This window comes from Amblyomma americanum, chromosome 9, assembly GCF_052857255.1.
Source record: "Amblyomma americanum isolate KBUSLIRL-KWMA chromosome 9, ASM5285725v1, whole genome shotgun sequence".
NCBI lineage: Eukaryota > Metazoa > Arthropoda > Arachnida > Ixodida > Ixodidae > Amblyomma > Amblyomma americanum.
This window is the reverse complement of record NC_135505.1, coordinates 91,293,459-91,307,557: the sequence shown is the minus strand read 5'-3', so window position 1 is coordinate 91,307,557 and position 14,099 is coordinate 91,293,459. Positions and strand designations below refer to the sequence as shown.

General features: G+C 52.5%; 1 protein-coding gene across 1 annotated transcript in view; it reads left to right on the top strand.

Annotated features, from left to right (window-relative positions):
• Nucleotides 1–14,099, top strand: part of LOC144103216 (solute carrier family 26 member 10-like) — a 94,603-nt gene that overhangs the window by 51,363 nt on the left and 29,141 nt on the right. Inside the window, exon 8 of the mRNA XM_077635990.1 lies at nucleotides 4,806–4,953. Coding sequence (XP_077492116.1) covers nucleotides 4,806–4,953 — 148 coding nt within the window. The remainder of the gene's footprint in view (nucleotides 1–4,805; nucleotides 4,954–14,099) is intronic.

Here is a 14,099-nt window from a genome sequence, read left to right as displayed (position 1 = left end):
TCTGTACAAGCCTGTACAGTAGCCAATGTAATCAGAGCGCTAATGAGAAAGACAGCAGTGCACAGCAATGCGTCATCCCGCCAGTAACGAATGATGAAGTAAAGAAAGCCTTAGAAGCAATGAAAAGGGGAAAAGCAGCTAGGGAGGATCAGGTAACAGCAGATCTGTTGAAGGATGGAGCGGACATCGTGCTAGAAAAACTAGCCACCCTGTATACGCAATGCCTTATGACCTCGACTGTACCAAAAGCTTGGAAGATTGCAAACATTATCTTAATTCATAAGAAGAGAGACGCCAAGGAATTGAAAAATTACAGGCCGATCAGCTTACTATCCGTTGCCTACAAAGTATTTACTAAGGTAATCGCTAATGGAGTCAGGGAAACGTTAGACTTTAATCAACCAAATGATCAGGCAGGCTTTCATAAAAGATATTCCAGAATAGATCATATTCACACTATCAATCAGGTGATAGATAAATGCGCAGAATATAACCAACCTCTATATATAGCTTTCATTGATTACGAGAAAGCATTCGACTCAGTGGAAACCTCAGCAGTCATACAGGCATTGCGTAATCAGGGGGTAGAAGAGCCTTATGTCAAAATACTGGAAGATATATATAGCAACTGCACAGCTACTATAGTCCTCCATAAAGTAAGCAATAAAATTCTAATAAGGAAGGGCGTCAGGCAAGGAGACACGATCTCGCCAATGCTGTTCCCCGCATGTTTACAGGAGGTATTTCGAGGCCTGAATTGGGAACAGTTGGGAATAAGAATAAATGGAGAATACCTAAATAACCTGCGATTTGCTGATGACATTGCCTTGCTGAGTCACTCAGGAGGTGAACTGCAAATCATGATCAATGAGTTAGACAGGCAGAGCAGATCGAAGGGTCTAAAAATTAACATGCAGAAAACCGAGGTAATGTCCAACAGCCTAGCAAGGGAACAACAGTTCACAATTGGCAGCGAGAGCCTAGAAGCTGTGACGGAATACGTCTACTTAGGGCAGGTAGTGACAGGTGATCCGGATCATGAGAGGGAGATAACTAGAAGGATAAAAATAGGGTGGAGCGCATATGGCAAATTCTCGCATATCATGAGTGGCAGTTTACCAATTTCCCTCAAGAGGAACGTGTACAACAGCTTAATCTTACCGGTGCTCACCTACGAGGCAGAAACGTGGAGGCTAACGAAAAGAGTTCAGCTTAAGTTAAGGACAACGCAGCGAGCCATGGAAAGAAAAATGATAGGTGTAACGTTAAGAGAACGGCAGCGGGCAGAGTGGTGAGGGAACAAACACGGGTTAATGACATCCTAGTCGAAATCAAGAGAAAGAAATGGGCTTGGGCAGGGCATGTAATGCGAAGGCAAGATAACCGCTGGTCCTTAAGGATAACGGAGTGGATTCCAAGAGAAAGTAAGCGTAGCAGGGAGCGGCAGAAGGTTAGGTGGGCGGACGAGATTAAGAAGTTTGCAGGCAAAGGGTAGATGCAGCTGGCAAAAGATAGGGTTAATTGGAGAGACATGGGAGAGGCCTTTGCCCTGCAGTGGGTGTAGTAAGGCTGATGATGATGATGATGTTAATAGCATCCGTGGCACCTACGGTGACTATGAATGTTGGTTGGGCTGGGCCGCCCACATGTTCATTTAGGATGCTCAGGGCAACATGCTGCTTCATGGTTGTCATTCAAGGGATGGCTTCGCCCGTCGAAAGCGTGATGAGCTTGTAATGCAGGTCGATGATTGCCTGATGCTCATTAAGGAAGTCGATGCCGAGTGTGATGTCATGAGAGCATTGCTGAAGCACTGCGATGGTCGCATGAAGGTCTCTTGACGGTCACTGGCGCTGTGCATTGCCCCAATAACGCAATGTGGTGGTCTCCGTTTGTGCAAATTTCTGGGCCGTCCCAGGTTTTCGTGACGTTCCTCAATTGCGCGGCGAATGTTGCATTCATTACTGAATAATCGACGCCCGTGTCGAATAGAGTGGTAACCTTCCGGCCGTCGATAGTCACTTGTAACTCGGATGTCCTGGTTCTTGCGTTGCACGCCGTCCGCGGCATCGGGTTACGGCCACGCCGTGTATTTCAATCGTGGGTAGGGCGTGTTGTCGAAGTTTTTCTTGGTGGCGGCGTCCATTTGAAGGCGGCTTGTGTCGTGGTCGAGGTACTCATTTTGTGCAGCGTCGGTGTGGCGAGTGCAGCGTCTTCATGCGGCGTGGTGTGTAGAGGATCTCTGTCGCTTCGCTGGTGAGCAACCTCAACTCCAGAGCTCGCTTTTTTTCATTTCCCCTGCGGGGGTTGGGGACCTTCCGCGAACAGCCGCTGAAGAGCTGCGGCCCGGCGACGCAAACCGTGTAATGGACGGTGACGGGGAGCGGGACAGACGGCTTGAGGACACGTACTCCCCTCTGCGCAGGTAGATGACAATAACCCCTGGTCGCTGGCTGGGGAACGGTCGTGGGGCGTCGATGGCGAAACTCGCAGGCCGATGTGTCTGTAAGTGGAATGACGAAGTATGTGGCCAGCATAGCCACAATGAAAGTACAGTGGGCGGTTGTAGTTCTCCGCTGGTCGCAGTTCCTGTAGCCGTTGTGTCGCCAAGTGGGCGAGCGGAAGCTAGGGGTGTCGTTCGTGTAGAGCTGGTTCCCGTCGAAGAGGCCTTTGGGTGTATCGTCGGGGCGCAGGATTGCGCAGTACAGCAGCGTACGTCATGGCGTGGGGCTCTGTGGTCATTGGAGTCAGGGTACCAAGTGCCTGGAGCAATTCGCGTACCACATCCACGAGAGTCGCTGCTTGAGGCTGTGAGAAGGATGGCAGCTCTCGCCCTAGCTCTTCGCAGACAATCTCAGGGATGATGTCCCGTAGGCCCTCGTTTGTGGTCGTTGAGGTGTCCGCACGGCCAATAGAGAAACCTGGTGGTGTTCGTTCATACTGCCGAGACCTGATGTCGAGGTTCGTCTCAAACTTAGACGGTTCAGTTGTGAACTCTGCAACGGTCTTGGGCGAGTTTCGGACCATTCCGGTGAAAAGTTCTCGTCTGACACCCCGCATCAACATGCGCACCTTCGTCTACTATATCATGTAACGGTCAGCGCGTCGGTACAGACGGCACATCTCTTCGACGTACAGGTACACTAGGGTGGTCTCATTTCACAGTAGGAGGAGCGTCACGAGCAGTAATTCGGCCTTTTCTTTGCAGACATTAGTTGTAAATGTTCTCACGAGTTCTTTCCTAAATTCTTTCCATGTTCCCAGGGAAGCCTCGTGATTCCCGTACCAGGTTTTAGTTGGGCCGTTCAGGATGAAAGAGACGCAATGTAATTTTCTTTGGCCCTACCATCGTTTTATTGTCGCCACGCACCGAAACTGGTCTAACCATTCCACTACGTCTTTATGGTGTAGACCGTTGAATACAGGTGCATCACGTGACTGTTGAAGGACGAACGGTGATGATGCAGCGTCACCCTCTATCTTCTGTAGCAGTGCAGGTCCATGGTGCAGCCCTTCCACCAGATGTCACGTAGTGATGACGGCAGCCGAAGCAGTGAGAAAGCTAAAAGTTCTGTAAGAAAAATAGCCGTGCCTTAGCTCGGCTGTGCCAGGATATACATAGCGTTAGCTACGCTGAGCCACTGAGCATCAATTGCCGCTGAGCAGCCATTTCGCTCTCTTTCTCGATGGCTATACCACACTGGCAAACGCTCCGCTATATGTATACCCCCACTCATACCTCTGCACATGTGCACAAAATGAGAGGCGCTATCAAGCGGCTCCGGCCCAGCGTCAGGCTTGGCTACTGCGCAACGGAGGAGCACAGCTAGGCACGCGCCGGCGCCAGTGCGTTTTCCGCGGCAATGACGCGGCTATGATCAGCGAGGCGCGCGCGGCGGCGGCCCCGGCGCGCCAGCTGTGCGCCGTGTGACGTCACGTGCTCCTCGCGCATGCGCAGCACGGCTCTCCAGGAGCTACGCGAAACTGCTCAACCTCGGCCAGTGTAGCTCACGCTACAAAACTGCTTATTGGGCTGACCTGCACCCAGAATAGGCGGAATGACTAGGCGACAGCGAAAGCAACAAGGGTGCTCGCCGGTCGTCGAACAGAATCCCCGTCGCTCTCGGCTGTGCTCAATTTAAAGCTGATACCGAACTTGCGAGATACGGCGTGCAAAGCAACTAGAACATTCTGGAACAAAATATAATTGGCCCCGCCTGGTTGTGATCAATAGAGATAAATCTTAACGCAGGTACGTTTGTTGGTGGCTGTTGCAGAATTGGGGCGCGCACGCCAGTGACGCGCGTGCAGACACAATTTCTATAGCGACAAAACAACGGTAATTAAATTGTCTAAATTTTAAACATTCATATAGCTGTTACTGGCAGTCGGCAACAAACCTCTGGTTGTTGCAATGAGGCGACAAACCCTGTCACTTAAAAAACTAAAGTAGCCAGCTTACTAGTTAAGACGATTCACCTGCATTCATGAGTCCGCAAACTGTGGTATTACTAAGCCGCAAAACCTATCCTTATGCCTCAAAAATATTATTTATGAAAGGGCGCAGTGAGCTTCCACGAAACACCCGATATATGCTTTACTTTGTTACTGAGTGCGATAAGGCACCTTATTGGTTTGGTTTGTTTATGCGGCTTAACGTCCCAAAGCGACTCGGGCTATGAGGGATGCCCTAGTCAAGGGCATCCCTCATAGCCCCTAACAAGGCTGACAGGAAGCACAAATCTCATTGTCTGATGCATGCCAAACCGGCGACGCCAAAATATAACCAGATGCACAATTTGCAGCTTCCCGAAGCCAAGCGTGCCCCCGCTCAGAGACTGGGCATCGCTGCTCCCCGACGCGGCGGCCTTCGCTATCGTGCAGTTCGTCTCTGCTTTCTCCATCGCCGAGCTGTTCGGCCGCAAACACCGCCTCAAGGCGAACGCCGGACAGGTGAGCTTTGATCCGAGTGCATAGCGCTTGTTGGTTCGCTGATTGATGTTAATATTTTTGGGGCCGCCGTAGAATCTCCATTGCATAAATGTGCAGCCTTATGTAATTGCTTTAAGACAATGAAAGCGCGTTAAATGGACCGTCTGAACGAACCTAATTTCACCTGTGTCGACGGATTATCGTAATCTCAAGACAACCACGCTCGTTTCACTTAAAAGAAGGATATTAAAAGCTTGTAAAGACCCAACAATGAAATACGGCCATCGCCACCTGCTGCTGCTTATACACAAGCCATCTGCAGTGCGTCGAGACGAATTTTTGGGTGTGGATCCCTGAGCCTAGGCAACAAAGGCATTTGATACCATACATTGGTCACGGAGCGGTGTTCGGTGTAGATGTCGCGAGTTTAGATCGTGCGGCGGGAAATTTTGAAACTCAGATTTTCAAGCTAATAAATGTCTTCTAACGAGGAAAAAACGTGAGTGTAAGCAGACAGAAAAAGCCAATAAATCCTGTTTTACACAGCATAACAGTCGCATGGAGTTGTTGTAATGAAATATAAAAACGTGCAGTCATATCGTTAAACAAGCCCGATTTCTCGACTTTACTAACGCAAGACCCTCACTCCCACCCAAATACCTAACGTTTCCCAAAACAAAGCCAATATTAAATATTGGAAAAGTAATCAATTTGTGGGGAAGGAAAAACAACAAATTCTTTCTTCCTGGCAGCACAACAGACAGACAGGCGGACCTTTTTTTTTCGCGTTCTTTGAAATCTGCTTAAATTGCCTTTCTTATTTTATGCATTTTGCCCCCAAACTTTCGGCACTGCTGCAGGTCCGAATAAATACGTTCATGTTCAGCAGCTGGACACGAGCATGGCGGCTGATACTTGTTGCATTTAATTAATTACTGCAGAAATTAACAACCTTTCAGGCGCTGGGAATGTTTGTTGATATACACCAGGTGTTAAAAAACTGGCAGCAGCTTAGCTCAGTTCTGCCAGGATATACGCAGCAAGAGCTGCAGGTCCCCCCTGGTCTAATCGCGTGGTCAGTTTTACGACGAGCATTTACATCCTCTTATTCAGCTGTTGTTGATGATGATGTTGTTGCCATTGCTTCATCCTGATTTTCTTACGAAGGAACCATGCCAGCTGCTATGCGCCGCTTGTTACGCTCCGCCTCTTGGCGTCTCCGCTTGGCAAGACGTTCTTCTCTTTTCTCAGGCGTCTTCGCCACTCGTTTAGCCTTCTGGTGTTCATTCTTGCTCTGCAGAGCGGCCAAGTGCCAGGCGACGACTTCTCAGTCCGAAGAATTGATCTTCTCCTGACGATACCGCCGCATTGCGGCCGCTGGAGTCTCTTTTTCGTCACCAATACGAAGCGATTGTGATACACCGAGTCGTATCACCTCAGCTTTTATACACACAGCCACACATACGCAGTTTATCCATACAATCCCACACGCGGCGGCGGCCGAGCTCTGACGTCATGCGCCGCGCACCTGCTGCCCTTCTCCGGTTGCCGCGCATGCGCATTCACGCGCGGCGCCGGCGGGCGTAGTCGGGCCGGCGCGGTTTCTCGCGCGGCGGCAGCGGCGAACTCAGACGTCATGCGGCGCGCACCTGCTGCTCCTTTCTGGTTTCGCGCACGCGCATTATCGACCTCCCAGGCTCGCAGTGAAGTGCTCGTCTTGGTAGCGTAGCGTAGCTCTCATTACAAAAGTGTTAAAATTTTACATAGAGTTCTTTGCTATCCTTAATCATGAAATACAGAGGGAGCGAGTGTCAACGTTGCGAATTATTTGGATACTCTCGATCCTTCATCCTTTCCTTAATTCCATCGGTGGATCAGGGATAAGAGCGCTCGGATGCTGATCCGGAGTACCCGGGTTCGACCCAGGCCGCTTCGATGGAGGTGAAACGCAAGAGGTGCCCGGCGTGCTGTGCGACGTCATTGGGCGTTAATAATTCCCAGGAGGTCTAAATTATTGTTGTTGTTTGCCTCACAACATGGCACACATGGCCCTTCACTACAGCACATCTTTCTCTCCGTCTTCCATTTTCACCTCTCTTCCTTCTCTCATGGCGCGGTTGCAGTTTCTGCGAAGTGAGACAGTTACTGTGCCTTTAATTTATTTGTGAACAATCATTCTCATTGTATGGGTTAGGTGTCCACGCGTTTTAAGGCTGCTACCCTGCCTTTCTGTATAATACCCACGCGACATGGAGCCTCCATGGCTTCGGCAGAGTGAAACGCTCCTGACTCGAACTATGCACCACGGAGGGAGTACTTTTACTAACTTTTATAGAGAAAGCTCTATTTGTACATGTTTGCCAAGGTCAATCTTGATGAGCGTTTGACCTTGAGGCCGTGGAGCGCCGGCATGCTACGTGACACACCGAGCAGAGGTGCACCGAGCGCGCTCGCCGGCTCCGCCGCTGTGATAACACGTGATTAGGATAGGGAAGACTAAGAGAGACGCAGCTGCGTGCCCTAGCCGGCTTCGTCGTTGTGATACTACGTGACTAGAAGAGTGCGTAAGAGTTGCTATGTCGGCGGTAACCCATAGAGAAAAGTTATTCATAAAGAGCGGACACCTCTTAGGGCACTGCTGCCCAACTGACCGTGCGCACCAGCGGCTGGGTGAGGGGACTTCCGGTTTCTGTTTGAGACGCGTTCCGTTTTAAAGTTCGCATGCGTTGCGCCCTGCCACGCTCTCGTGGCGCATTATTTCTGTTCCGTGTGTCTCCTACTGTTATCTATTTACTCTCGGTCGAGACAGATGAAAAATTAAGATTCCGGGCACCCTTCAACGGCCATCTACGGAGCTGCGCCGCGGCCTCCGTCACACCACGCCAATCCTGAAGCGACATCAGGTGCTTTGTGAAATAAATATTTATTTCGTTACATATAAGCCCAAAACCGATACAGCAGTCGTCGCCATTGCACATCGCTAAGCTCGTTACGTGGTTCTGGGGCGTCCTTTGTTATTACTGCAACATGGCTCATAGCAGTCGTAGTCGCTACCCACCGCTCACCGTCAGCTGAAAAATGCAACAGATTAGCACAGCGCAACGGAACGAGGTCGAGAAGAACACGAAAAAGTGGTAAGCGCCCGTCCTGTGTTCCGTGTTTCTTCTTCTCGTCCTCGTTCCGTTGCGCAGTGTAAATCTGTTTGGTAGAAAGTATGAACCAACTAGCCACACCAGAATCGTCTTGAAAAATCTAAATTACGAGGTGTCATGCTGATAAGACTCACAACAAAAACTGTGCGAAACAGGCAAAACGCGTGAAAGCGGCGAAATTACGAACAATAAAAACATGCTGTTACGAACCTCGCATGCGGAACATTTATGCATCCCACACAATACTGCGAGATATCTCACTATGATCTAGAAGCATTCCTCCATTCTCCGACGTTATTCTCTGCCTCTCAAAAGCTGTAAGTCGTATACCGTGGACAGCACACTGTGCGTTTTGTGCAACAAATTTTTGGCACCATGGCGACTACAACACGCGCTCCAAACCAGTCGTTCACAGTGTTTTGGAGCACTGAGAAAAAATGCGCGGGTTCAATTTTCATGTCTTCAGAAGGTTTCGGTGCACCAGCTCCTTGTTTTGATGCGAGTTTATATTTTTCCCCTGGTCGTTCAGAAAAGCGCCCTCCTATTTTGTCCCTATGCCGGTGCAATGCGCTTTTCTCTGTAAGAGACGACGGAATCTTCAAAGCACAAGTTTCCAGTTGTTGAGCATTTCAAGCGTTGCTTTTTTTTCGGCAGTCTTGAGAATTACGCGCCCGTACAAACAACGCGAGAACGCTTGCTTTCAGTGAGTTTGCCTTTCTTTAGCGAAAGCTACACAATGCTAGCCGCAGTTATTTCGCCCATCTTGGTCGTCTGCTCCTTCTGCGCAAGCGCGAGTTCTGCCAGAGCTGCGCCGCCGCCGCCCACTCCGCCCCCTCCCCCGCTGCGCGTTGACGCACGGCTAGCTACACGCCTTACTGCGCATGCAGGTGGGGTTGAATGAATACGGGAGGCGATGCGCTCAGCTTCAAGTTGCAAGCCGTGGAAGAAGAGAAGCCGTGCCCGTTGCGGCAGCTTTCGCTAAGACTACTAGGCATAGCAGAGCTAAGCCACCGCAAATTTTTTTCAAGTTGACCACATATTTGATCCGACCGTGAACAATTATCACTTCAATGAAACTATGAATTGATGGGGGCCATAAAAAATTAGCTGCGCTTAAAGTACAGCTCAACCCGGTTAGAGAGTGAAAGCTGTGGCGTATCGGGCAAGAAGACGCGGCTTGGCCTCGGTAACGTTGAGTGCTTTCCGCACACTGGACAGGCGACACGCCCAGCCAGCCAGGTCTCGGTTAAATTAATGGTTGATCGCGAAAGGTTGATCACCCAATGAACGCTGCGGCCTATTGCGACAGTGGCGCGTGTCTGCCAACAACGTTGTCAGAGCTTAATGCATGAAGCCCACATCTCTCTCTCCACCACCTTAACGTACCTCAAAGCGTGATTGAGGCGTCCGCTGGCCTCAGGGAGCCAGTATGCGCCTTCGTTTCATCAAAACCGAAGAAGTCTAGAACGCTATCAACGCTAATGCCAATGAACATCAAGAACGCCGAAGGGTTGTAGCTTCAATGCCACGTTTCTGCTACAACGTTGCGAAAGCCAACGCATGCAGCGCACATCTGTCACTACTGCCACGTAGCTTAAAGGGGCACTGAAGAGAATTTGAAGTGTGCTTGTATCGATAGAATACCAGCTCCTGTTCACAAAAACGCCGCTCTTACTGAAAACAAAGCTCTTGTATGGTAGAAAATAGCAAGAACCAAAATACAGGTACCGCCGCCACAGGCCAATCTCGCAAGTACAAGCATGGTGACGTCATAGGACAAGAGACGCAACCTTGGAGGAATTTTTCATCCCACATAAACCGCGAATCTCTGAGGCTGACAAATGAAGGTTGCGCGGTTCAATATTGAAGTAAGTTTCGTTTTAAAACTTATAGTACACTCTTATCACACAAGGAAGGCAGACAAAACACAACCCGAATGTTGGAAGCAAAGGAAACCGATGCTTCGCGGCGCCACAGGCGGCCAGGAGTAATAATAATAATAATAATTGTTTTTGGGGACAGGAAATGGCGCAGTATCTGTCTCATATATCGTTGGACACCTGAACTGCGCCGTAAGGGAGGGGAGAAAGGAGGGAGAGAAAGAAGAAAGGAAGAGGTGCCGTAGTGGAGGACTCCGGAATAATTAAGACCACCTGGGGACCTTTAACGTGCACTGACATCGCACAGCACACGGGCGCCTTAGCGTTTCTCCTGCATAAAAACGCAGCCGCCGCGGTCGGGTTCGAACCCGGGAACTCCGGATCAGTAGTCGAGCGCCCTAACCAATGAGCCACCGCGGCGGGTAGGCGGCCAGGAGAGTTTCGATTTTTTTATGGCGCTTCGCGTCTATGAGCTTTGCGTGCTCCGTGGTTTTGTTTTTGACGCGCCTCGATTTACAAGCGCCGAACAGCAGAGGAATTCCAGGTGGCGCTTCAAGTGCTAGTTAACGTTTGAAGGAGCCTGTTTAGGCTTGTCAGATGATCGCCACAGTCGATGAAAAACTACGATGGCATGATGGTCGGTGATCGTACAAGGCAGCACTTATGTCTTCGCATGCTCGCCCGGCAAAACATTCCCGGCTGTGCCAGTCAACTTCAAACTACTTAAAGGAAATCGTTTATTAGAGACGGGAGGCAAGGCACAAGACAGTTCAGAAAAATTGCTGATGGCCTAGCTCTGTTAGGCCAGGATATACGTAACGAAAGCGCGGAGATTTCTGCATCCGAAGAGTGCATTCACCAGATGCACCTTTAATGGCAGTTGTAACTTGAGCCGTCGTGGCGGTGTGGTAGCGTCTCCGCCTCAAACGTCAAAGGCCCTGGTTCGATTCCGAACCTCGGCACATGTTTTTTTTTTATTCAGTGAGTGGGCGGGGGTTTCAGTGGCTCCCATAGATGCCGCCACCTAATACGTTGGTTAGCGGTTAAGCGCAGGCTCTGTTAAGACGCGTTTATGCTCCAGCACAATGCGCGCGCAAGCGCTGCACGGTGACGTCACGTCGGCCAAAGCGAGATTCTCTATACTCCAACTGCGCTTGACCGCCTACGCGTTCGGCGCACTCTGATCTCACTGGCGGGGAGACTAGGAGCATGTCTCTATTTCGCGCCGAGTGCGCCAGCCGCCGCCGGCCCGACCAGACTGATTCGGCTCCGCGGCAGGCTGCACGTTGTGACGTAATTCAATAGCTTCGGCAGTTAGGCGAGGCTGTTCTTTTCGAGCTCCCGACTAATTTAATCAATTCACAGTACATATCTGAAGGTACATGCAAGTGGGCGAGAGAGCCCGATCCAGTGGACCCGTTGGATATAGCGGAAGCCGTTGAAGCGTCGTGCGCCGGCTTTAGTTTGCCGGTGATCAGACGGGTGGCTCCGGGAGACTTAGCGAGGTGCGAGGCGGAGAAATGGCTGCGGTGGACAGCATGAGGCTGCTGGCGCACGCACACAGCCACCCGTGGACTGATTGGCTTCAACGTGGCAGCCGGCCACACGAGTGGTGCCCTTGTCAGAGGCTCCGAGTCGTTCACGAAGGGGAACACTGGTGAGGTAGCGGTAATCAGGGGTGGCTTTGGCACCACGACAGCAACCCTAGTCGCGTCCGCTGGCCTGGTGAGCCTCGGCAGCTTTCTAGACGGCGGCTGATGAAACTGCAGCATGGGTTGAACCTGAATCTGCAGTGGGTGAATGGTTGTGTGCTTTGCACTCGCGTTGAACCTGTGGGTGGTGGTAGTGGAGCCACCGGTGTCAGGCTTCTATGAAGACGCGAACAACAGTGGGGAGCAAGAATAGCCCACATCAGTGCCCTCGTTTGGCATGAGAGCACGTGCTCGTGAGAACGCTCGGGATCTTGGCCAGGACCGTACGCTAGCGCCGCCGCACCACACTATCTCCTCTCCGGCATCCCTCAATAAATGTGGCCGCGGTCGCGACCCATCGAACCACACCTACTCCCGCAGCTGCGCTCCTGGATGGCAGGCTGGCAGGACCCAGCCTTCGATCCGCCGCTTCAGGCGTTCCGGCCTTAAGGCGTCGGCGGGTGGTTCGCTCCGTTCGAGCCTGCGCTGTACCTGAAAGGGATCATCATCCAGCCGTTCAAACACGCAGTCCTCTGCGATATCATCCCGCCTGGCCTGCTGCGCAGACTCGCCTGCCCTGCCTTGAGCAGCGGGCCGTACGACGAGCTGCGCCTTGCCATTCTAGCGGACTTCGGCGTCTACTACTGCCCTATGCCGCTATACGACGCTGTAGACCCGCTTTCTCCGCCGCAAGCGGCAGGCCTAGCACCAGCCACGCTCTTGTTCTTGCTCACGCAGCCTTCGTCAGACCCCTGCCCGCTTCGGCAGCCCCTGGCCTCCAACCCGCCACTCCAGCCCAGCGTCTCGGGCCTAGCCGTCCCTTATCCCGACACACGAGGTAGGCTCAACACCAGCTTTGCCGCACGTCCTGCTCCCACAACTGCCTTCTCCTCTCCTTTGGGCGTGCCTCTTGTGCGCTTATTCGTTTCCGCCAACGGACACGTTTGGCTAGTTCCTACCACATCGCCCCTCGCTGACGTTGTTGCCATTGCCTCCTGGCGACAAGGAACGCTCTGTGGCCGTATGCGTGTCGCGTTTTTCTGCATCTCCGTCTTCCTCGTCACAGCAGCCAACAGCTCAACAGGCCTCCGCAGCGACGCCGACGCCGCGGTCCGCTGATGCTAAAACGCTCTCGGCAAAACCCGAGCTTCCTAGTCCCCCCCTCCCCAGCCCCCCCAAAGGTCCGCAACGCATTGAAAGTCCCACGACGCAGGTTATGAAGGACAAAGCAGTGCCAGAAGTACCAAGCGCAGCGATTGTCACCAGCCCTAGTTTGCCTGCGAAGGACGCTGAACCGGTGCCAGCGCCTGTCCTCCAGCCAACCCAGACTTCTCATGTGGGTTCTTCTAGTTCCCCTGCGGTGTTGGAATCTTCACAGATGCATGAAACCAGTGGTTCGGCTGCGGCCAAACGCAAGTCGACGGGAGCCCACCGCCCAGAACCTCTCGTCCACAGCAGATTCCGGTAACACCCCATGCTGCAGCTTCATCAGCCGCCGTCTAGCAAGATGCCTAGGCTGATCAGGCCAGCAGACGTTCCCCGGTTGCTGTTGCGGTGCTGAGGACGCCTCCAAATGCCGCTACCTCGCTGGCGTCTGCTGTCCATGGCCTGCTCTGCGCCAGTGGCAAGGCCGCCGATCGTGTGTTCGTCTGTCGCGTCCAAGCCAGTCAGTACACGGCTGGCGGTGCGCGTGTCCCAGCAGCTACATGCAGTCCACCCCACCCATTCCCTTGCCTCGCACCTCGCTGCGCCTACAGTTAGCTGCCCGCCTGGGTTCCTGGCAGCTGCACCCGGCAACAGTTACTCGAATGTAAAAACCCGCGGCACGCCTAGCTTCCCCTGCTGCGCCCCTCCGTCATACGTCCGCCGTTGCTTGCTGCACCAGCACCGCCGGTGCTGGGTCCACACAGTAGGCCCTCCGAAAGCTCGGCCTCAACGGCACAGCCAGGGTCGCTCGCCTGAAGCGCGCCTTCGCACCCCGGACGGCCTGCACGACTCTTCACACATCCGACTGATCATCTAGGGGGGAGCCCTGTAGCGACCCGCGCCTCTGGCAGTGGCGAAATGCCAAGAAGGACGAAGTATCCCCAGCACCAGCTCGTGGAACGCGCGGGACCTTGGTCAGGGCCGGACGCTACCGCCGCTGCTCCACACTATCTCATCGCTGGCAGCCATCAATAATGTGGCCGCGGTCGGCCTCTTGGGCGATCTCCACAGATCCAACCCTCCGCGGAGGAATCTGGCAGTAATGTTTGTGGAGGCGGGTTACCCTCGCATCCACAGAAAATGTGTGCCTGAGTGGCAAACACTCCGTGGTCGCAATTAGGACATACGGGGTTATATTCCACGTCCGTGATTAGGTATAGTCTAGAATGACTGAGAATGGAATCGGTCTGCAGTCTGCGAAGCATGGTGGCTTGCGCTCGGTCGAGGTCGGGGTGGGG